The sequence below is a fragment of the Mus caroli genome, unplaced genomic scaffold (genome assembly GCF_978045245.1).
Source record: "Mus caroli unplaced genomic scaffold, Mus_caroli_1 scaffold_9, whole genome shotgun sequence".
Lineage (NCBI taxonomy): Eukaryota > Metazoa > Chordata > Mammalia > Rodentia > Muridae > Mus > Mus caroli.
In genome coordinates this window covers 84,176,976-84,202,148 of record NW_028227264.1, presented here as the reverse complement: position 1 = coordinate 84,202,148, position 25,173 = coordinate 84,176,976, and the positions used below count along the sequence as shown (strand labels likewise).

Below are 25,173 nucleotides of genomic sequence, written 5' to 3'. Positions count from 1 at the left end.
CTGTCTGTAACTTCAGTTACAAGGGACCTGACAACCTCACAAAAACATAGTGTAGGCAAAGGACCAATGCACATAAAAATAATAGTAAATTATTTAAAACAAATGATAAGTTCTGGACCCTCATGTCCTGTAAGTGACATTAGATTTCCTCAGGCTTTTTTTCCCTCCCATAAGACACTTTGGGAGACCTATGTGTCCTAATTCTGTGATAGGCATTGAAGACATAGAACAAATCTAAATAAAATTTGAAGTTTTCTTTTAAAAAAATTATTCTAAACACCAGAATTTGGGCATATAAATGGAATTCCGCCTCCACTGACATCCACCTGCCGGAGGGTTAAACACTTCTGCCAACAATGCTGTGACACATGACAACGTGGAGCCTGGCATGCTTACAGCTCAATAAACTCACCAGCAGGAAACATTTCTCCTTTGATGACTGGATTTTAAGAAACAACTCAAAAAGAAAGAAAAAAAAACCGGAATCAAATTTAGGGGACAAAGTGATGAATACCCATTTTACCGACCTTTGTTTTGTTTCCTTTTGGTTTATGTTTTTGTTTTTTGTTTTTTGAGTTTTTTTTTTTTTTAAAGATTTATTTATTTATTATATACACTGCAGCTGTCTTCAGACACTCCAGAAGAGGGCGCCAGATCTCGTTACGGATGGTTGTGAGCCACCATGTGGTTGCTGGGATTTGAACTCTGGGCCTTCGGAAGAGCAGTCGGGTGCTCTTACCCACTGAGCCATCTCACCAGCCCGAGGTTTTTTTTTTTTTTTTTTTTTTTTTGGTTTTGTTGTTGTTTCGGTTTCAGCTAAAATAAGGCATGAATCTTAAGCAACGGAATAAATTTCCTCATGTAGCTTTAAACTCACTCGAGGACCCTGGCCAGAGAAGTGGTCCAGTACTGTTGTAACACCTGTAGAATGAGGACAAGACCTCCCAAGGTGCCAACTTACAGGGGGTGGCACTTGGTCAGCTCATTCCAACATGACATTGAAGGAAGATCAGCTCAGTCATTTCATACCCAAGCCTCATAAATGAATATGACCCCCGGGACTCGGGCAAATGGCAAAGCCAAGTACTAAGGGGGTCTCAGGCATTCCGTCCTCTGCCCTTTCCTGGGACTGGGCATAGGGAGCAGATCCTGCTGGTTCTCGTGTTCCAGTAAATACCTTACGCAATCCTTTCTAGGTGACCCAATACCCTGAGGCTAGGGGGAGCACCCAGTCACCTCAGAATCCCCAAAGTCCCACATAGTCCTTGGCACATGATAGGAGCCTGATATTTGATGGATGGATCATTTCAATCATTTACTCATCCGATAAATAAACACTGACTTTATCGCTTGCTGGGCACTGAGGTCATGTCATTGCGAGCAAAATGGTCCTTGATGGATATAATGAACAGATTCATGGTAAACAGAGGGATAAAGATGAGATCTTTAATTCAACACTGAGGGCTACCCAGTGTTCTGAACACAAGAAAACAGATTAGTATGGCCCCTGTATAAGGATGATATGCAAATTCATGTAGTGTTCCACACTAAAAATAAATAAATAATTAATGGGACACTTGTGACCCAAATGAAGCTCCTCCATACCAGTTGTACCTGTCCTCAGTGTCACCAAGTGGAACCCTGTATTTCACTCAGGGAAACTAGCTCCATGGACAGTATAGGTTTCTTGGGCCTGCCCTGCACTTTGGATCTGGGATGAATGAAAACCAGTCTTCAAATTTAGCCAAGATCCCTAACTGCCACTCACAGCATTGTTCCTCTGTAGAAGTGACATCAGCGGCCCAGCTGAGGCTCAAACTTTACAGGGACCATGTAAGTGAGGCAGCTGTCACCAACGGGGGTCTCACAGGCATGCTTTGTTTAGCCTGAGCAGCACTGGCTCAGCTTTGAAACCCCTGGACTTCACACAGAAGAAGCTGGATTCCTGGCTTCTTATGAAAAAGTCGAGGTCTGGCAACCCTGGACCTGTATTCCCTCATGACAGCAATTGGCCAGGCTGAGCAGTGCCTGGGGGTTGGCCCGAGTCCTCACCCCTCCCCATTTTTCTTACACCAAGACTATTTTCTGTTCCTTTCCTGGCTCCTGTGGGCACTTGTGTTGGCATAAGACATGACCTATGTCCTAGTTCACTTTGGAGTATATTTGGGGAGAGTGACATACAAGAAACAATCATATTTAAATACTATAAACTCCTGACCGTAGAGGCTATGGAAGAGGGAAACAGACTGGTGTGTAGATGGGAGTGAGTAGTTACGGTTTCACAGGTGACTTCCGATTGAAATTTTGTAACAGCAAACAACAGCTCACATTCATGGGACTTGTCCTAGGTGCCAGGCCCTGGGTAGCCAGGCTTTTACTTCATTCTCATGATAGTCACGTAAAAGCCAAGCGTGTCAAAACATGCCTGCAATCCTATCACTCAGAAGGGTGAAGTGGGAGGATCTGGGTTTGCAGTGAGCTTAGGCTATGCAGTGTGTCCAGGGATAGCCTGAGCTACGTAGAGAGCACCCAGGTCAACAACAACAAAGCCCAAATGAAGCACAGCAAAGTAAAGCAAAGCAAAAACAAAACAAATACAACACACAAGGTAGGCATTATACCCATCGTTCAGATTGCGAATTCAAGGCTCGAAAAGTAGAATTCGTTTGCTAATGTGACCAGTAGTTAAGAGAGTTCTCACTAGAAACCCGTTCTGCCACCGAAGTTGGAGGAGGCTTTTGGCAAGAGGAACAGCAGAGAGCAATTGGTATGTCATACACTTTGAACGATGGAGACATCTGTCTGCATGGGAAGAGGGGCTTGTGGAGGGAGAAGGAAAGGGAGAGAATGGTGGAAATTGAGGAGAATCTTTAAATATGCAGAGGAGTGGCCACACCAAGGTGCTACCTTAACGTGCCCTTTCCAGAAGATCAGTGAATAGCATTCAAATGATTGGGGGCTAAAAGGATGGCTCATCAGCTAAGAGTGTACACTGCTCTTCTTTCAGAGGACCTAAGCAAGCTCAGTTCTCAGCAACCTTGGCAGGTTGCTCACAACTTCTGTAAGTCCAGCTCCAGGCACTGACCATCTCCTGGCCTCTGCCTTCATTTATATACACATGGCATACACTCGCACTGACACATCGATACACGTAGGGTTTTTTTTTTTTTAAAAAAAACAAAACAGGAAGACTGAAAAAAACCAAAGACTCGTGGATTAGCTCAGTTAGTGATGTGCTCGCTGTGAAACACGAGAACCTTTACTTATAAAGCATGAGCTTAGATCCCAGCGCCCATGGTTCAAAATGAGCATGATAGTGTGTGCATGTAGCCCAGTGCTGGGGATGCAAAGACAGGAGGCACTCTGGCTGGACCACCAGCATAGCAGATTGGTGAGTTCAAAGTTCAGCGAGAAACCACGCCTCAAAATAATAACATGCAGAGTGACTGAAGAAGGTGGGTCAGAATACTCCATGCTGACCTCTGACCTTTGCGTGCACGCGCGCGCGCACACACACACACACACGGAAACAAGTAAACCTCATGAGTTCCATTTTAGACTTGAGTGTTCCATTAAACAATTTCCCTAAAGGTTTGACTTTGTCGTTTCTAATAAGCAAATGTGAGGAGTTGGGCAGCCGGGACTTGTTGGCGAGAGGAAGGTGTCCCTTTGTGCTAACTGTGGTAATGATGGTTCTAAGTTTGTTTTTGGATAAATAGTCATGGATGCAGTGGGGAAATATGCTTTTCAAGCCATTCGGAATCTGTATGTGGAGGACTTTTAAATGAGAAAGCCCTGCCCCCTTTAAAGTACAGGAGTGGTAGATAACCAAGGATAACTAACAAACTTGGATTAGTTGGTAGTTTTTGGATGAGTCAATGAACACACGAGACTAGTTTGGAATCGCTATACCAGTTCAGGCCAAGAAGTACAGGGCCTAAACTGAATCAAGATAGCATACAGAGTCTAGGACTCATTTTGTCCCGCTAGGGAAATAGGCAGTGACTATGTCTCAGGAGCTCATCCTTCCATCATCAGAGACATCCCAGGATGGGAAAAGCTTGGGAGAAGTTATGTTTTCTTTCTTTTCTTCCTTTCTTTCTTTCTTTCTTTCTTTCTTTCTTTCTTTCTTTCTTCCTTCCTTCCTTCCTTCCTTCCTTCCTTCCTTTCTTTCTTTCTTTCTTTCTTTCTTTCTTTCTTTCTTTCTTCCTTTCTTCCTTCCTTTCTTCCATGCTTCCTTCCTTTCTTTTTCTTTCTTTCTTTTCTTTTTTTGTTTTGTTTTGTTTTGTTTTGTTTTGTTTTGTTTTGTTTTTCGAGACAGGGTTTCTCTGTGTAGCTCTGGCTGTCCTGGAACTCACTCTGTATACCAGGCTGGCCTTGAACTCAGAAATCTGCCTGCCTCTGCCTCCCAAGGGCTGGGATTAAAGGCATGTGCCACCACTGCCCGGCAAGTTATGTTTTCAAATGTGCTGTTAAAAAGCATTGATCCCCAAGCTGAGAATAACCCCGGTGCCCAAAAGGCTAAGGCAGGAGGATTACCATGAATTTAAAACCAGTCTGGACTATAGAGTACAGAGTTGCCCCAAAATAACAAAAAGCACCTGTCCCCAGGTATATTCCTGGTTTCTTTATTCATTACTAATTACTGAAGCCACATTGCCTGCAATTCTATTTGCTTTCTGTGGTCTATTTGCCAGCTAAGTCTGATCAAGAGATCAAAACTGAGATATGGCATCCGAGGTTATAACACAGCTCGTGAGATGAGACCCCCTTCCCCTAGCAACAACAAACTATTTGAATCTGATGGACAAAAGTCATAGTTCATGCAGGCTGAGCTAATTAAGCAGTTACCTGTGAAAAGCCGGTACCTCCTAAGCCACTACGCTTCCACCTTTTTTTTTTTTTTTTGTCTGTCTGACTGGAGCGGCTGAGCCTCAAAGTATCCAGGTGGCTTATGACTATGAAGCATTTTAATAAGCTCTGTGAGTGATGGATGTAATTGGCATGGAAGGGCACCTTTGATGCCTGATGGATTCTACAGGGATAGCATTGTGACACCATCCCCCAGACTGACTCACGAAACCCAGTGGCTCGGCTCGGCATGTGTACTGAAGTTGCTAATTGGAACATCCGCTCCCCTGACAGAGCACGGAAGAGAGAGAGCAGTTAATTACTTCTCTTCGTATCTGATGATGAAATTTCCCCTTTCCTCCCCCCCTCCTTTAGAGGACATCATTAGCCTGTCATGGTGGATGAACAATACCTGGATTCCTTTTAATGCACACACACACACACACACACACACACACACACACTTCTGGACGAGTTCTATTTTTTTCTTTTTATCTTCTATTTAACAACATCATTGTATTTGAGTTGAGCCTGTGCTATAATGAATAGATAATGAACTTGGTCACCAGCAAGTGTGAGTCGTTGTCTGAGACGCACATTTTTAAAGGCGACCTCCTTGGAAGGCTGCAGCCCATGGCTTCCTGGAACTCAGAGAGAAGCTTTATATCAGCTTTCTACAAGGAAGAGGAGTCGTATGACACTTGGAGCCTCTTGCCTTTTGAGCCATGTTTTTTACCTATGGCTTTTTATGTATACACATGGCGGTCAGTTCAATGCATCCACCTCTTCAGTTCTTGCAGATTTATCAAGAAATGCTAGAACAGGTCTACTGAAGCAAGAAATAAAAACAAATTCACTAAGTATAACAGCAGAGATGACCATAGAGATTGGAAAGTGTATTGTTCTGGGTTTGGGGGTTTGTTTGTTTGTTTATTTGTTTGTTTTTAGAGACAGGGTCTCACTATATATCTCTGGCTGTCCTGGAACTCATTATGTAGACCAGGCTGGCCTCGAACTCACAGAGTACCACTTGTTCCTGCCTCCTGAGTGCTGGATTAAAGGTGTGTGCCACAAAGGCTTGTTTTGTCTTGAGATCTGAGACTGTGAGCGATCAGAGCTGCACAGTGCTGAACACCTTCGAGGGCTATACATTACCTTGTCACTGAAAGGACATTCAAGGCCTTTACCTTCTGACCCCTGACTGATTCTCCAGCCTTCTTTTGCCCCACTCCCCACAGATGACTTCTTTCCAGTGACTGGGCTATTCCCTGCACCCCAAATACATCTTGCCACAGTGCATCCATATGTGCCTGGTAGCAGTGAACCACATACACAACAGTAATTCCTAAGATCAGAACAGGGCTGAAAGCCTCTGTTGTCATCACAGCCATCCTGAGTACGGGCAAAGTAGAGACATTCCTCATGTGTGTGTGTGTGTGTGTGTGTGTGTGAGTGTGTGTGTGTGTGAGTGTGTGTGTGTGAGATGAAGGAATGAAGGGCACAAGTGTGACATGTCAGCTGTGCTGGTATATGTATGTGTCTATTGTGATATGCAGGAATACAGAGGCACGGGGATGACATAGCAGCTATGCTGTTGTGTATGTTTGTATAGTGTGTATATAATGTATGTGTGTATTGTATGTATTGTGTGTGTGTGTGTGTGTGTGTGTGTGTGTGTGTTAGCATGCACGTGATGCGGGGTTGCAGAGCACAGGGGTGATGGACCCATTGTGCTGTCTGCTATCCAATCTGATTTCCATTGCTATAATGAACACCATGATCAAATCAGAGAAGGTATGTCTGGCTTCCATGTCCATCAGTGAGGGAAGTCAGGGCAGGAAGTCAAGCGGGAACAAAGACAGGAGTCATGGAGGGAAGTTCTTTGCTGCCATCTTTCCCTGACTTGCTCAGCTTCCTTACACAGCCCAGACCTACCTGCCCAGGAATGACACTGCCCATAGTGGCCTGGGTCCACCTGCATTAATTAGCAACTAAGAAAATGTACCATAGACATGCCCACAGACCAACCCTCAGTTGAAGTTCCCTCTTCCTAGGTGACACTAGTTTATGTCAAGTTGACAAATACTACTAGCCAAGACAATTCCACAACAAATATGATTCTTTTCTTCTTTCCTTCTTTTTTCCTTCTTCTTCTTCTTCTTCTTCTTCTTCTTCTTCTTCTTCTTCTTCTTCCTCCTCCTCCTCTTCCTCTTTTTCTTCCTCCTTCTTCCTCCTCCCTCCTTCTCCTTTCTCCTTCTCCTTTTCTCCTTCTCCTTCTTCTTTGTGGGGGTGGGAGGGGTGAGCAGAGTCTCATGTAGCCCAAGGTTGCTTCAAACTTTCTATGTAGGCCAGGATGGCTGTGAGCATCCCATTCTTCTGTCTCTGCCTCTCGTGATCCTCCTGCCTCCACCTCCTTCAGCAAATCCTACCGGCGTGCGCCACCACTACCGGCGTGTCTCTGCCTCTCAATGCTGAAAACACAGCATGGGGCACCATGCCCAGTTTAACTCAAGACTTTGTGCAGACTAGACAAACACTCCATGAACATAACTCTCTCCACGGCCTAGCTTTTGGATATCTGCATCTGTTGTTTACGGTTTTACTTTAGACAAAAGCTGTACATCGCTTTAAAGCATGGTGTAGCAAGCTATCAATTCTTCTGTCTGGAAGGAGGCTGGGGGCTGGGGGCCCCAAATCTGAGGAGATTTTGACACAGTTCCCTGACCTGAATGACCTCCTACATCTTCTTTTCCATTTCTTTTCCCCATTGCTACCTCTCCTCCCTGTATTGGGGCAAGTGGAGCCCCAAAGAACATCTTTGTGGGTCTCCTTAGTCCCTGGGGTAGGAGTTTTCTATATGTAGTAGAGTCAAAATGAGCAGAACACCAGATCTTGGGTTCATTCCTTTAGTCAGATCTAGGAACCATGACCCCATCTAAATCATTGCCATGTTTAGTTTTAAAAGGTCAGCTTGCTGCATGCAGGCTAGACTCACCTGAAGGAAGAACTAGGTGAGAGATGACCTAGCTCACATTGGCCTGTGGGCACATCTGTAGGTGCTTGTCTTTATTGCTAGTTGCGCCATCCAATGTGAATGGCCCAACTCTCCAGGCTGGGCCTAAACTGTACCATTCCAAAAAGAAAAAAGCCACTAGCTAAGCAAGTAGACCACAGGGTGTACTCATTTCTCTCTCCTCTCAACTGTAGATATGCTGTGACTAGCCAGTGGTGTGACTAACTGCTGGTGTGACTAGCCGCTGGCGTTCCTTGGCTTGACTTCTTCAAAATGATAGACTAGAATTTTAAGTAGACTGATCCCTCTCTATCCCTATGTTGCTTTTGGTCAGGATGTTTCTTCTCATTGAAAAAGAATGTGCATGCACATATGTGTGTGTGTGTGTGTGTGTGTGTGTGTGTGTGCACCAAATCCTCTAGCTTGGAGTTATAGGCGGTTGTAAGCCATTCAAGGTAGGTGCTGGGATCAGAGCACAGGTTCTCTCCTAAGAGCAGTCATTCTGACCGTTGAGCTGTCTCTCCAACGTTGTCAGGGAATTTATCACAGCAACGGAAACAAAATGAGGACAAATATCAGAGTCTATTTTTAGAACAATGCCACGTGTAGTTGGCTACTGGTGATTTATGGGAACATCTTAAAGAGAAACACTACATTTATTTAATTTCACACTAATAGCAAGTATCAACAGCCCATCAAAAAGGGGTGGGGGGAATGTCCCCACCTCCAAACTACTCTTCCACGAATGTGGCACCTCCATACTTTGTGTTCAATCTTCTAAGCACTGAGGGAAACCTTGCTTCTCACGCTAGTTGCTGAGAGGAGAAATTGCCCCCATGCTGAAGGTCCTCCGTGTGGTACACAGGATCTCAGGACGGGCACCGCGGTGGGTATGGGAGGTGCCAGGCCCCAGAGGAGCCATGCGCTGGCAGCAGGTCAGCCGCCATGGCTCGACAGGCCACTTTCCATTTGAAAATGCTCAGTGTGAATAGGGGTGATTGTGTGGCTGGGATTCCAGCGGTGCCCAGCATCCCCAGCGAGGTGGGATTTACTCACCCCCGTGACCGAGGGTGCTGGAAAGGGTTTGGCAGGAGCCCTTCCACAATATTTGCCTGTTTTCTGCTGGAAGCAGCCTCCAGATCATGTGGCCCCGATTCTTTTTTTGCTGCTTGGCAGTTAGTTATTTGTTCTCAGAGGAGGCCTGGTGTCTCCAGGGTGGTGGGGAGGGGCCTCTGGAAGGGAGGGGCCAGAGGAGAAGCAAACCACTCTTAACCCAGTTCTAGTAGCAAGCCAGGTTATCCCGGGTGGGGCGGAGCGGGTGGGTGCTGTCAGCTCTCCCTGAGGGCTGCAACTGTCACAGGAGACAGAGGACAGCCTGAAGGACTGAAACGCCTCAGACAGAAGATTCTCACACAGTGCTAAACTCCCACAGGTACTTGCATGTAATGCAAACATTCACACATCTTAAAGAAAACAGTTATTTTTAAGGAAGAAGCAAAAATCTATACTGACAATGGGCCTTCGCCTAATCTTCAGTTTATTTTTTAAACAAGGAAATGTGTTATTTGCACTAATAGCAGAAGAAACAGGAGGCACTTTTGACTGCATTAATATCCTGGCTTTTCTAAGATCTAAACAAAGTATAAACGGTGAGCATCACACAAAGGGGAGAGAGGAGTGTGCAAAGGGAGGCAAGCGTCCCTGGATTTTCAGACAGATCACTAATAAATCAGCTCAGACTAATCTCTGAGCTCCCAGGCAGCCAGAGCGAAAAGGGAGACACACAGTAAGTCAACTGCTGTTATCTGCAAAACGAGGGATGGGTCCAGTTCCTTTGGAGAGAGACAGCTTTCAGACTGAAAGTATTTTTTAAAAAATAATTAGTTACAAGGACATTTTGTGGTGAGTTTAAGTGTGACTCTTCGTATTCAAGTTTAGAGGGATATCTCATATATAAGCCCTACCCTCACCCTCACCCCTACTCCCACCTCCCCCCTCTCTCCCTCCCTACTTCCCCTCTCATCAGTTTCTGATGTGTGTGTGTGTGTGTGTGTGTGTGTGTGTGTGTGTGTGTGTCTTGAGACAGGGTGTCAAATAGCCGCTCCGACTTGATAAGGCAGAGGCTGGTCTTTAGCTCCTGGTCCTCCTGCTTTCTCTAAATACACTCATGGATAAGCAGCATGAGCCCCTCATCTGTATTACAGCGCTCCTCACAGGCTATGCCACTTATGGTACCTTGACCAAGCCCAGCCTGCTCCCTTCCTGGAATGCCTTTGCGTGTGACCAGTCAGGGCTCACGAATAAGGTCACAACTGGCACGGGGAAGTGGGTTTCTGAGGCTGAGTCCCCGGAAGAGGAAGGGTCCTTGGCAGAACATGAAGAATACTGCCTTTCCTAAAGTGCTATGTCCTCCTCCCATTGACTTAGGTGCGGTGGTGGGTGTGGGTGGTGATGGGGGCTATTAAAGGCTTAATTCCTTGCTGGGCTTGACAGAGGCTCATCTCTAAGAGGACGTGAAAGCCTCAAAACTGCCCAAGCTGTCTCCTGAAGCCAGAGTCACAGTCTCTTCCCAGCCCAGCTCCTCAGGAATCTGCTTCAACAACGATGCAACATGTGGAAGCTGGGCACAGGCTGAACACACTACTATCTGCTCATCTTGTAGAGTGGAGAGCCCAGCTACAGCCTCAGGGCACTGTAGTGGCCATGTCTGGATGTTCCTCCGGCCCTAGGTTCCACAGGGCGAGATATCAGAGAGGGTTTGCGGTTGTTATACATCTCTCCACTGAAGTGTCACCTCCGAGATGCTTTCCCTTACTGCTCACTAGAATAGAGCTACCCTCTAAGTCTCTACCCTCTGTCTCACAGCACCCACCACCGGCTGATGTGTATGAGGTCCCTTAAAAAAATACCACTGTGGATGTAGCTCAGTTGGTAGAGTGCTTGCCAAGCTTGCCCAAAGCCCTGGATAAACCAGGTGTAGTACCTGGCTTATACTGTAATCCCTAAATGCAGGGGGTAGAGGCCAGAGAGAGTTCAAGGCCAGCCTGGGCTACAGACCCTATCTCAAAAACATACTAATAAATAAATATTTAGTTAGTTAGATAGATAGATAGATAGATAGATAGATAGATAGATAGATAGATGATTGATAGAAAGATGGTAGATAGATAGATAGATAGATAGATAGATAGATAGATAGACATAAAAATTGTATGATTCTGCTTGTCCAGCAGTCCTCTTTTTTATCCCATTAGGACCAGCCGTGACACACAGTAGGTATTCACTAAGCATTGCTTGAATTTAGTTAATGACTGAATCTATGTTAACATGCAACAGAAAGGAAATTGGTGTTGGATTTAATATTCCTAAATATACACATTTTCAAATCTGTTTTGCTCCATGTCTGCATGGGATGAAATTGGTTCTAGAATGTTCCACCTGACCTTGTATTCCAAAGCACAAATCTCTGATGGAGAACCAGATGCTGCAGACATAGAATACAGGAAGGAAGCCTGTCCTGTTCTGGGTGACCCTTTGGGGACTCATACAGAAGGAGTGTGCTGAGGACCTGTATACATGGCACCCCTCCATGGTAGGCACTGTCTGAGCCAGGCAGGTCATCTTCAGGATGACACAACTCTTACCTCCATTGCACTAGTATGTAAACTGAGGCAGAGAAAGGCTGAGGACCTGGCCTGAGGCTGGCAAGTGACACAGCTGGGATCTAACTACAGTCTGATGTCAGAGTCAGATGACACAATCTCACCATTCCAGGCAGATGCTCAAGAATCACAGAAAAACAGGTGTCACAAGAGACGAGTGGCTAGGGGAAGTCCATTTAGAATCCCTGCCCCACATTTTCAGCAGAGGTAGGAAGAACAGGATCTCATGTAGCCAGGCTGATCTCAACCTCACCACATGTAAGGGAGAAGCTGAGTCTAACCCTCTTGCTCCACCTTTCACATGCTGCAATTACAACAGGCAAGAGTTACCACATGTGGTTTATCACGTGTTGGGCATTGAAGCCAGGCTCCCTGTACCCAGGGCAAGCGCTCATCCAACTGAGCCTCATCCCCAGGTGACAGGATTCTGGCTAATGCTTGCAGAGACAAGAGGAAGATAAGTGAGGGCAGGCATCCCGAAGGACGTCAGCTACTGTTACAAGAGTGTCAGCCATCAGCTAGCTCTGTCACCAGATAACACAGGTGGCTTCCGAGACTCCTTTCTCCTGTCTAGACCTTTTGCTTGTCCCCCTTATGTGTCTTTCTTTATGTGTGTTCTTTCTCATTGAAGTTCTGCTAGCAAGCTGGCTCTGGAGACTCCTGGATGGAGACCTGAGATCCTTCCAGGTGCCTTCTCCTCTGCTGTCTTTCCTTCCTCTCTGCATACATCCACCCAGAGACTAAACCACGACACAGTCCTTATAGCCACTGGCTTCTTTTCTCCATCCAATCCTTCAGCTTCCTCTTCCCAAGAACCAGGTTGGCAGTTAGAACCCCAGCCAGATTCCTGGCTCCTCCCACTTAAAAAGCAGTGGCCCACCAATGATGTAACTGTCTCAGTGTTCCTTCTTCCTATGGAAAACGGACACAGCAGTAGGAATGCCATTGACCTAGATGACATAGATCAGGTAAGAGAACCCCACACAGGAGCTGGCACAGAATTGATGTGACACCTTCCCTTCTCCAAACCTGTCCCTCCCCTTGACTTCTGGGTTCCTTTGAGTTCACTGAGCCAGACTGCTAAGAGAAGAATTGCCTTCAACTGCCAAGATTCTCTAGGATGGGCCTCATGTCAGAGGCTCAAAGCCACAACACAATGTTCAAATAAAGCTTTGAGAAGAAAGCCCCTCTCTCTACATTTCACCAAGTCCAGGAATTTCAAATAATAAATGGAAAGCCATTTAGAGGATTGCTTTTGCTATTGTTGTAGTGTTAGAATAATTATATTTCCATCAACTATTAATTTACTCTGGGCTCCTAGGTTAAAAATGAACAGAATCTCATTTCTACCATTTGCTAAAATTCTATCCATTGTAATAACAGATCCTATTAAAACTCAATTAACAACAGTTACATAAAATCTAATCCTTACCAGTATCTTGTTAATAAGAATAAAATTTACTTCCAGAGAAAAGACATGGGAAAACTCAAACTGCCAGGCTCCATCTGAGGTGAGCCCTTTACCTGCAAACCAAACTGATTTCTCGAGGGTTAGCAAATAAGCATCACAAAGTCGAGAGAGCCAGGTGATAGCCCGCCCTAGCTAGAAAGATCTGGGTGGCTCACACTTGCCGAAACTAGGCACTTACCATTGCAGGGTGGCCGGCGTGGAGTGGGGCTTGGATGCTCTGTTATTTTCTTTTTCCTCATCTGTTAAAAGAAAGAAAGAAAAAAAAAGAAGCTGACTTCAGTTGGCAACGGGAGGGAAAAAAAATCAAAGGCTCCTCAGTAAATTCCAAGTTTCAAAAATGGAGGTCTCTCTCAAACGCTGATCCCTTGAAACAACGACGTCTTGGCAGTCCCAACACGCTGGCCTCATCATACATCGGTACAAAGAACACAAGCAAAACATACTTTTTTTTTTTTTTTCCAGACAAGATTGCATTGTGTAGCTCTGGTTATACTGGAACCTGGAACTTACTGTGTAGACCAGGCTAGCCTCAAACTCAGAGACTCCACCTGCTTCCTGAGGCCTGAATTAAAGGCATGCACCACCACACCTGACCCAGAAAACTGACTTTCTACAGGAGACCCTTAAGTCTGTTTTTCTTTATTTGACAGCCACAGGTGAGTCGGGCAAGCTGCCCTCTGTCACCACTCACTGCTAAGAGGCTCCTCACCACTGGTGACTTGACAGACGTTTTGGACATCTGACTCCATGATTTGAGGACTTAAGAGTGCATCATCCTCACTCCCTGCTGTGGACTAAACGTTTGTGGCTCTCCAGTGTTCATTTAGAAAATTAACCCCACCCTGAGCTGGTGTTTGGGGGGTAGGCCTTTGATTCCCTCGTGAAAGGGTCAGAGTCTTTATACAAAAACCCCAGAGAGCTGTCTTGTCCATTCTGTACTTAGCACATGCTAAGAAGGAATGTGGCTCCTTCCTGGAGCCATACCTCGGCCACTGCAGCCTTCAGAAACAGTTTGAGGTCTTTTATTAGAGCGACTAGGACACACTCGGGTGTTCACCATATTATTGATTCTTGTGACCCCCAACAGAACAGGTGGTTTAGGACTGTGACAGCTGTGTAGGAGTTTGGGACTGCAGTGTGGGAGGTGGGGCCATCCAGCCTCCTTTGTAAAGGACTGGACAATGAGGACTTTAAGGTTTTCAGTACAAGAGGAAAATCGGAAATATTTTTGTAGAATTTCCTTTTGACAGGGTTCACATTGACCTCAAATTCATGGCAACTATTCTGTTTCAGCCTTCTTGAGTGACGTAGAATTTTCATAACAAGAAAGCAAATGAATATCTCATGCACACACACACTCACTCATTCATGTGCACGCACAGAGAGAGACATACACACAATTTTTTTCAAAAATTCAAACCAGTAATAATAATCACTAACATTATAGTATGTCTACCAATGAGAATAATAAAGTTGTCTGAGGTGGGTTCTTAACATTTCTCTTCATTGGGATTCAGTTAGCGTTCCCTAATATCAAACATCAAAAAGGTTTATCCGTAAAGGCCATTCAACCGCTGGCCTACCAAAAGAGCCATCAGACTAGGTCAGACACATAGGACCCTCACTGGTAAGTCCTTCAATGTAATAGTCAGAGCAATACTTAATCTCTGCTTCCGCAGGACAAATAGCCTCCCATCCAAGTCTCAAGGAGGATTATGAAATGGGAGAGTCAACATAAGATTTCTTGGTCCACTAATTTAATCCAAGGAAAGTGCTACAGACTCAGATAGTTTCAAAAGAAAGCTATATACATGTATGAAAATAGCATGATAAATTACATTACTTCATACACTTAATACATGCTAAGAATTTGGTTTTTAAGAAATCGGTTGGCTGAAGTCATGCATGCCTGTAATATTCAAACCTAGGTAGGAGGGTTTATGGTTCAGGGTCAGTGGCAGGAGATGATTCGGAAGGTAAGAGTGGCCTGCGTTCAATCCCTGGAACCCCATGGCAGAAGAAGAGAACAGGCTCTTGAACATTGCCCTCTGACCTTCATATGCATGCCCACCTCTCAATAAATGTTAAAAAAAATAATACACAGCTAATCTGATACACAGTGAGACACTGTCTCAAAGATGTGCAAAGCCCTGGGTTTTATTCTTAGCATCTCAAACAAACAAACAAAACAACAAAAAAAAAGGGGGGAGAGAGAAAGAAGCCACATTGGTCACATCCCCAAATATACTGAACAAAAATTGGCACAGAAAACTTCAAAAATTGGCACGGAAAAGAACTAATACAAACAACAACGGAGATGGTATGAGGTGCTGATGGCAAGCAGGGGTGTCTGTCCTTTTGACATTGTGACATTATGTTGTCATCTACAAAGTCTATGCTCAAGAACTATGCACTTAAACTGCCTCTGCTTTTGTGCCAGGCCACATCTATGGTTATATACTTGGGCAGCATGCATCCTACAACAGGCTACAGGGTGGGCACAACCTGACCTACTCTTTCCTAAAATCTTAAAACTGTTTCAATAAAGTTGAATCCAGAAAATACTTTCTCTATGAAAACAGATTATCGATATAATTGTGATTAAAACATTGGGTCAAGAAAATATTTTTTTCCCACAGTTAAATGGAATCTGTGAGAAACTCTCTGGCTAGTAAAGGAATGGATCGGAGACAGCAAACTTGTGACTGACACAGAGAAGTTGAGGGCACAAGAGAGAAGGCAGGAAGTAACCGGAACTTCTGAATTCCATGCTGCGCCTCTCATTAATGGGCCCCAGATTGGCCACCTCTCTGTTTCGTAAGCCAGTCCCACTCCTCAGCTAATAAAACCTGTATCCATTGGGTGTTCTTTTTCTGGCACCCAAACCACAGTATTGATACAAACCCTAAGAGCTCTCAGGTGCAAAAATGTCAGACTACTCAACAGAGTCAACACCGTCTAGTCTCCTTTGTCACCAGAGCCCTTCTAAATGGTTCTTGTGGGCAAGCATCAGCTGTTGGAAGCCTCACCAACACTAGCCAAGACAAGAATCACACACATCTGGTTCTGTGCTGCTGTCACCCTCTGCTCATTTCCTGGTTGAACAGGCTAGCCCACATTCATCTCCTCTCCTCAAGAGCTGGATCACTGAGAAGGGTAGCGAGTATCCAAGTTACCTTTGTGTCGCCTCTTACCAGGGCCTCAGTACTTGACAGCTTTAAATCTGCTGTCTACAGTTGGGTAAAACCACCACTACCACAATAAGAAAAAGGTGTTTTTATGGCAGAGTAGAGCATGGATCTTTGGATGTCATAAGAATAGGAGGATGTGGACCATCTAGAGACTGCCGTATCCAGGGATCCATCCCATAATCAGCTTCTAAACGCTGACACCATTGCATACACTAGCAAGATTTTGCTGAAAGGACCAAAAAAAAAAAAAAAGAATAGGAGGATGGAGAGATAGCTCAGTAGTTAAGAGCACTGACTGCTCTTCCAAAGGTCCTACAACCAACTGTAACAAGATTTGATTCCGTCTTCTGGTGTCTGAAAACAGCAACAGTGTACTCACATACATTAAATAAATCTTAAAAAAAAAAATGCCACCATTAAACATGTAGTGTAATATTCAGCTTCTGTAGTTTACAAACTGGAAACAGGAAGGAACTACTTGGATTTTTGAAGAGGAAGTAGAATTGTAAATAGTGATAACTCCCAGCGCTGGTGTGTACACTGTAGGGCTCATGTTCCGCAGCTCCAACCACCAGTGTCAGTGCATCTTGCGGAGCATCTGAGCTTGGTTTCCAGCATTCCAGTAGTGGTTCACAATTCTCTATAACTCCAGTGTCAGAGCATCTAACACTACAGACACTAGCCACACACATGGTGCACAGACATGCAGGCAGGCAGACACTCATACACATAAAATAAAAATAAGTATTTTGGCTTCCTCTTCCTGTAAGCGGCTAGAGGTGACCTGTGAAGATGGTTCACTACTCTCTTGACCCAGAAAACCCCACAAAATCATGCAAATCAAGAGGTTCAAACCTTCATGTTCACTTTAAGAACACCTGGGAAACTGCTCAGGCCATCAAGGGTATGCATATCCTCAAAGACATCAAGTATCTGAAGGATGTCACTTTAAAGAAGCAATGTGTGCTGTTCCGGGGGTATAATGGTGGAGTCGGTAGGTGCACCCAGGCCAAACAGTGAGGCTGGACACAGAGTTGGTGGCCAAAAAAAGAGTGCTGAACTTTTGCTGCACGTGCTTAAAAATGCAGAGAGTAACGCTGAACTTAAGGGTTTAGACGTGGATTCTCTAGTCATTGAACACATCCAGGTGAACAAGGCACCTAAGATGCACCGACGAACCTACAGAGCTCATGGCCGGATTAACCCATACATGAGCTCCCCCTGCCACAGTGAGATGATCCTCACTGAGAAGGAACAGATCGTTCCAAAGCCAGAAGAGGAGGCTGCACAGAAGAAAAAGATATCTCAGAAGAAACTGAAGAAACAAAAACTCATGGCCCGGGAATAAATCCAGCATAAAAATAAATGCAGATAAAGTCAAAAAACATATTTTTTGAAAATAAATATTCAGTTCTAGAAGCTGAATATTACACTACATGTTTATTGGTGTCGTTCTTTTTTTAAGATTTATTTTATTTATTTTATGTATATGTATATTTTATGTGTATACATATATACATATATGTATATTTTAAAATATCAAAATAATACTAACATTCTTTGAAATAGCACTGGGGCTATCACTGTGCAGTGCTCTCTTCAGCCTACCTCATTTCATTCCTCTGGTCAGGGTCAGGAAGAAGTTGTATATACTTACAAATTAAGAAACAAAGTTTTGTGGAGACTACACAACTCCCCAAGTCCAAATGGTTGGTAAAAGTGGGCTGGGGCTTGGTACTGGGCCATAGGGTGACTGACTATATTTAGGCAAGAACTGTTCCATCCAAAGCCAGTATGGGTCTTTGATCTCATGGCCAGCCAGCTGCCTTCTGCCTCCTGGGCTCCTCCCACCCTCTGGGCCATTTGTGTCTCTATGCCCAGCTCTGAATGCCTGGCCTCCCTCCCTTAACGGGGGTCACTCCCAGGCCTGACCCCCAATCCTAATTCTCCTGGAGGACTGGTTGCTTCTACCAAATGTTAATTGAGTGCCTGCTACCTATGCGGGGTGCAAAGGCTGAGAAAAAGCAGACGCAGCTTGTACTCTCTTGAGCTCCAACTACCAGCTAAAAAAGGAAGACTGAGTTTGCTTCAACAGAGTCTCACTGGGTATACAAACCACACTAGAGGACAGGCCCCATCCCCAGCAGCAGAGTCTCGCTGGGTATACAAACCACACTAAAGGACGGGCCCCATCCCCAGCAGCAGAACCTCAATGCAAAATAAACTCAATGGTATTTTTGGAGGATTTTTGTTTTGTTTTTATTTTGTTTTATTTTTTTTTGTTTCTCCCTTAAAAACCTTTTGCAAATATATTATGGTTTCCGACTTTCGCTTTTATGGTTTTTTCTGAGTGTGCCGATGTGTCTCAATGTCTCTGTGTCTCTCTTGTGTTTTTTCTTTGACTCTTTTTTTTTTCCTCTTCACTTGTTTTTTCCTATCCCGGTTTGTTTATATTCCATCTTATTGTTATCTTTTAGATGTCTGTATTCTAATGGGGGAGGGAGGCTTGGTGGGTAGGGAAGTGGGGGAGGATCTGGGAAGAGTTGGGGGACAGGAAATTGTAATCAGAACATACCATATTTTAAAAAATCTATTTTCGCCGGGCACTGGGGGTGCACGCCTTTAATCCCAGCACTTGGGAGGCAGAGGCAGACAGATTTCTGAGTTCGAGGCCAGCCTGGTCTACAGTCTGTGTACACACGACATGAACATTACAGTGTACATGCTACTGAGGTGTTCCCTGAGCCTCTAAAAGCTGCAGCTTCTCCAAGAGGGTCACCACCCAGGTCACTGTCCTGCATAGGGACTCAGTGGTCCCATAGCCGCCTGTCTTCTCCCTAGCAGAGCCCTCACTTCAGGTGGTCCATGACTGTCTCAAGAGTATTCCAGCTTCTGTAACGAAATGCCATCTAGGTAGCTTCTGAACAACAAGGTGTCTGTTTGCACACTTCTGGACATTGAGACATTCAAGATGAGCAAGGCGCAAAAAGATTCCACATCTGGTGAGGGATCTCTTCCTGGTTCACAGGAGCTGTTTAGCATATGCAGTGCTCCCCAACCCCCACTCCATGGCAGGATGGGCGACAAGCTCTCCACAGCCTCTTTTATAATGGCACACATTCATTCTTGAAGACCTCACCCTCACCCTCGTGCTCTAACCCCCCTTCCTAGAGCTCCACCTCTAAATACCACCACTTTGGGTTTCAAGTGTCAACGTTCAAATTCTGGATGACGTAAGCCTTCAGTGGACAGCTGCCTTGCTGTCCAGACCCTGCTCGGGGTGTCTCTGGTGCCAACGTACAGCAGAGGCCCAGAAACTATTTGAGGAATAAAGAGGTGATTGGGATAATACCAAATTAAAGGGTGAGCCCTTCCTTCTGGCTTCAGAAAGCACACGGAATACCAGCATATGAAGGGACATACATGGAAGACTTGTAACATGCCAAGAGTATGCAAGTCCTTCATGAAGCCTGTTTAGTTTTCACAGCTGCTCTAACAAGCAGGTGAGTTCACACACACACACACACACACACACACACACACACACACACACACACACACACACACAGAGAGAGAGAGAGAGAGAGAGAGAGAGAGAGAGAGAGAGAGCATCTATGGTGTTTAGGGTTCATCAATGTGAGAGTTGATGTTATTAGCTAATAACCATGTGTTATTAGCATTTTCTCCTCTTACAGAGGAGAGACGAGAGGCTCAGTGAAGTAAGCCATTTGTCTAAGGTCATGTGGATGCTGGGGAAGTGAAAGCAATGAGCACATCTTACCCTTGTCAAAACCTCCCACACTCCAGCATCCATGAGCCTGGCTTTCTTTCCAGCTTGCAGTAATGGACTGGAGGCTTAAAGAACATAGTTTCTGCCTGGTTGTTTTTCCCCCTAGTGGTTTAGTTCCAGTGCTGATTTAATTTGCCATATCTAGGTATCTGTTCTAGGCTATTTCCTGCCTGGAGACCAATTGGTGAAGTTTAATGTGGTGGGAGAAAGTCTCTAAATTAATTACCTCTTCAAATCAAAAGAGGAAAGGTTCAAGTTCATGCGGGTCTTGGGTTTCACTTCCAAGTTCTAATTCTATTTCCTTCCATTGTGCTGGCCTGCCCACACCTGGCCGGCCTCACCTGTTGGGAACAGGCAGTTGGCCAGTGTTTCATTCCCCCTAAGTCACCTCCTTCTCCATCCACTGAAGGGCCCCAGCTGGTGAGCAGGGTGTGTGGTAGCAGGGCTCTTGGCAGTGGCACCAACCCTTGACAGCAAATCCATCTCCCTGTGGGAACAGGGCTCAGTCCCAGACACAACAGTGATGTTGGCGGTATTGTTCTGCTTCCTCTATAGCCTCTGTTTAGGGAGGAACCCATCTAACTCAGATGTGGAACCCGAAAGCTGTACAAGAAAAATTTCATATATTTCACCACAAAAAAAAAAATTCAAAACTTTCTGTGTGAGGGAATAGAAAACATGCAGTGATTTTAAAGACAGTGGCTCACTTGGAAAAACCACAATCACGATGTGCATAGTGGGCTCATTGGCCCTCCACACATAAGCAAGCTCCACAAAACCAGGAGGAGAAAGACCCTGAGCCCGGAAGGAGAACTGCCTAAGCATGTTGGTAGGCGTAAGAAGTTAGTCACTGTGGTCCATCTTCACATCTGTGAATGGCAGATGAGCAGGACACATTGATTCCCTCTCTTTCAGAGCTGGATGTGGGCATCTGTTTGCCTGGGCATTTTTTACCTTTTCTAAAGGCTGAAAAGTTGCCAACAATTTGCTAAATGACTAAGCCCGGAATCAGAAAAGGGGAGGAGGTCTGTAGACCAGGGAGAGGGCTATTCTAGAAAAGGGAAATTCCTCAGCCTGAAGACCTCAGTCAGTGTAACCCAAGGAGGGGGCAGGATGCATTTAGCATTATAAACACTACTAGTCTGAGCCAACAAGGACTAAGACAGGCACAGATCTGATGACAACCTATAGATCAGAGAAACGCTGCTCCCCATGAAGAAAAGCCCTATGTGTGGGCGCTTACCTCTATGCCACTGAAAAGAGAAGGCCAAGAAGATAACTTTAACAGCAGCAGGAAAACACCACACTCCATTCAGAGAAATGAGGGCTCCTCTGTAGATTCACACCCAAGAGACATTTTTTTTAATATTTAGAAGATAATTGAAATACTAACTTTACCATGTTGACAAGAAAGTCAAAAATCCAAATCCCACACTGACCTAGAATTTTATATCCAGCATCCTTCAGAAATACCAACCAATAAAGACACTTGAAGTGACATGCGCCACACTGCATTGTGCTACAAGCATAGAACTCAAGAAAACAATCTCTTCGCACACATGAAAAATGATCACAGAACTGGCAAAAAAATAAAGAACTGGGGGAGGAGGACAGATAAGCAAATCAGCAAAAATAAATATCAGGTCTCTTGTGGTGTCCGACATACTTAGACCAAAAGCTCACTTCAAGGGCAGGCCTGGGAGGTCAGCATGAGGTCAGTGGACTAAACTCATGCCCTCATGCTGAGCATGAGGTGAAAAGGAGCAAGCCAAAGCAGACATAGCAAGAGGATTGCAGTCCCCAAGATTTCCACAATTGTGTGTGTGTGTGTGTGTGCACATATGTGCACATGAGTGTAGTGGTCAGAGGTTGACACTGGGTGTCTTCCTCAATCACTCTCTGCTTAGTTTCTGAGTCAGGGTCTCTCACTGAGCATAGAGCTCAGCCATTTGGCTAGCTGGCTGGCAAAGGTGCTCTGGGAGCCCTTCTGTCTCTGACCCACAATACTGAACTCATAGACACCTGTGGCCACACTACTCTTGAGATAGGTACTGTCGGTCAAACTAAGGTCCCTAAGCTGTGCAGCCAAGCGCCTTAACCTCTGAGCCATCTCCCCAAACTAGGATTTCCTCTCTAAAAGAATGTCTGCTTTGAAAATGAGCTGAAGAGAGCATCAGTTTAAACAAGCATTCCATAAACCACCCTCAGGCCCACAAAAGACAACACTAAGTATGTTGCTAACACTGCTGACCAAACTAAGAGAGATCTTCAATAAAGGTGAAGATTATCAAGTGACATTTTTTTTTATAGTTTTAGAGACACACACACTCAAAACAAACAACAACAACAACAAAAAACCCTAGCCAACAACAACAACCAGCCTGTGGCAGTTTGGTGGCAGAGGGCTTGCCTGGCCCACACAAGGCATTTGGGTCGATTCCCAGCACCACACAGAACAATGGAACAACCTTCATCGTGGGGCTCGAGGAGGGGCTCATTAGCAGAGCGTGTGCCCAGCACATATGCAACCCTGGGTTCCATCCGCAGCGCCAAGCAAGCAATACCAAAAACCTTACTCCTGAATGTCGCAAAATTAGAGAAAAAAAATGAAAAGTACACTGTAACAACCCAGAAAGAAGCTGGGGTAGTTGGGGAAAAACTTCAAGGCAAAATATATGAGTGGATGTGGTAGGGGAGGAATGTTTGATGATGATGATGATTGATTGATAAGGGAATATAGCAATCCTAAATTTCTCAAGAAATTAATATTTTTAAGTTAAAAGCTAACAAAACTGAAATGATAATTGGAAGCAATTATAATCAGCTGGAGCTTTAAATACATTTGTCTCCAAACCAAGAAGACAGCAGGATCTTTAAGGATGTGGGGTGTTTGAAGAACACGGCTATCCAGCCCCACCTAACCAACAGCCAAAGCATCTTCCTCCCTGTGGCATTTGCCAAGACAAAGCCTGCTCTGGGACAGGAAGTGAGTCTCAACAATTTCAAATATTGACATTGTACAGAAGATGTTCTGCAATACGGCAGAGCTAGGTGAAATTGGGAAGTGGATGACAGCTAAGCAGTGGCAAAGGCTTGGAGAGTAAGCCGTGGGCTTGGGGATACACCACAGACAAGTGAGAGCATCACAGCAGAAGGCTTAAAGCAGGTCACTGCTTTATAACGGAAGGTAACACACACGATGTGGAACACAGGGCCAGGATGTAACTCAGAGCAGGATCATGTGCCTAGCATGCATGAAGCCCAGGTTCCACACCTAGGAGAGAGAGAGAGAGAGAGAGAGAGAGAGAGAGAGAGAGAGAGAGAGAGAGAGAGAGAGAGAGAGAGAGGAGAAAGGTGGAGGAAAGGAAAAGCTATGGCATACAGCTAAACTGCTTCGAGGGAAATTTATAATATTAAATGTATATCTTAGAAAAGGCTGAATCAATTATCTACCCCAAGCTAGAGAAAGTCAACAAATTAATTTCAAAGAAGAAAGGGAATAAATAAGGAACACCAGAGTAGAAATAAATGCAAGAGATGAGGGGTAAATTAAGAGAGATCATAAAGATGACATAAGAGATGGAGGGAGAGTTGGGACATATGCCATGACTGTCAGGGTTTCTATGGCTGGGACAAAGACCATCACCAAAAACAACCTGGGGAAGAAAGGGTTAATTTCAACTTCTCTTATCTGTCCATTGCTGAGAGGCCAGGGCAGGAGCCTGAAGGTAGGGACTGAAGACAGAAAGGAGCCTTGGAAGGACACTGCGTACTGGCTTGCTCCCCATGGCTTGCTCAGCCTCCTTTCTTCCATGCCCAGATCCATCTGCCCAGCAGTTGACTCACCCACAATGGGTTGCACCCTCCCACGTCAATCAATAATTACAAAACTGTCCTACAGGCTTGCCTGCGGGCCAGTGCTCTGGAAGCATTCTCTCACCCATGGTTCCCTCTTCTCAGATAATTCTAGCTGTGTCAACTTGACATAAAACTAGCTAGTACACAGATAAATGTTGAGACACAAACCATACATTCCTAAAAATAACGATTTGTTAAAATAGGAAAATGGTGGTTACCCACTTAAAATATTTAATCAGATGTTAGACACCTTCCTTCAAAGGAAAACCCAAAGATTTCCTTCATGATGAATGCTCATAAATAGTTAAGAAGGAAGCAGCTTTCTTACAGGCTTCCCAAAGCAAGTGGAAAAGTGGAAGCGTCACACCCCTCCATGAGACTTTCACGAGTTTCACAGAGAAACCTGCTAAGGACAGTTATAAAAATCACAACCAATAAATGTCATCAACACAGACCTAGTAACAGCAACAATACTAAGCAATAATTATCAATTATTCAGAGAAAACCAATTACTGGGTGCAAGGCCCTTTCCACATGTTTATTCATTAAATTCTCAAAACTTAAAGTGCTGGTATTGCCCCTATTATTCCCACTTTAGGACTGAGTTAACTGAAACAGAGAGATGTACAGAATAGTCGTCAGTATAACCCAGGAATGCATACTCCAAAGGGTGACACTTCTGACCAAGTATATAGTTTATTCAAGGAATGCAAAAATTCTACAATCAATGTAATTCACAATGTTAACAGAAAACAAGGAGAGAGACACATGACCTTTGCAACGGATGCAGAAAATTTAACAACCGTGCATGTAAAATCTCTTAGTGTGCTAGGAAAAGAAGGGGTTTTCTCAGTCTGAAAGAAAGGATGTAAAAATCCACATACAAAGAACCCTCTTTGAAGAGACTCACTAAAAACGCTCATGGATTGGTCTGGGAGCAAGACAAGGATGCCTGGCTCACCTCTTCAACTGGGCATCACTCTAGCGGTCCCAGCTAGTGCACCACAGCACAGGAAACAAACAAACAAACAAACAAAAACAACGCAAAAAGATTGGGCTGGGAGTGGGCTGGTGAGGGCGCTTGCTTTCCGGGCTTGACAGCCTAAGTTCAGTGCACGTGGTGGATAGAGAGACGAAAGTTGTCCTCTGCACGGTGTTGGTACAGAAAGAGACACTTTGATCAATGCAATCGAATCGAAGACTCAAATAAACCCACATACCTATGAACATGTGATTTTGGTAAAGAAGCCAAAACAATGTAAGGGAAGAAAAGAAAGCATCTTCAACAAATGATGCTGGTCTAACTGGATATCTGCATGTAGAAGAATGCAGATAGA

General features: G+C 44.7%; 1 protein-coding gene across 2 annotated transcripts in view; it reads right to left on the bottom strand.

Moving 5' to 3' along the window:
• The window catches only part of Rfx4 (regulatory factor X4), a 138,650-nt gene that overhangs the window by 92,109 nt on the left and 21,368 nt on the right, over window positions 1-25,173 (bottom strand). For both annotated transcript variants that reach the window (XM_021174600.2, XM_021174601.3), the window contains exon 3: window positions 13,176-13,236. In XM_021174600.2, the coding sequence (XP_021030259.1) occupies window positions 13,176-13,236 (61 nt within the window). The remainder of the gene's footprint in view (window positions 1-13,175; window positions 13,237-25,173) is intronic.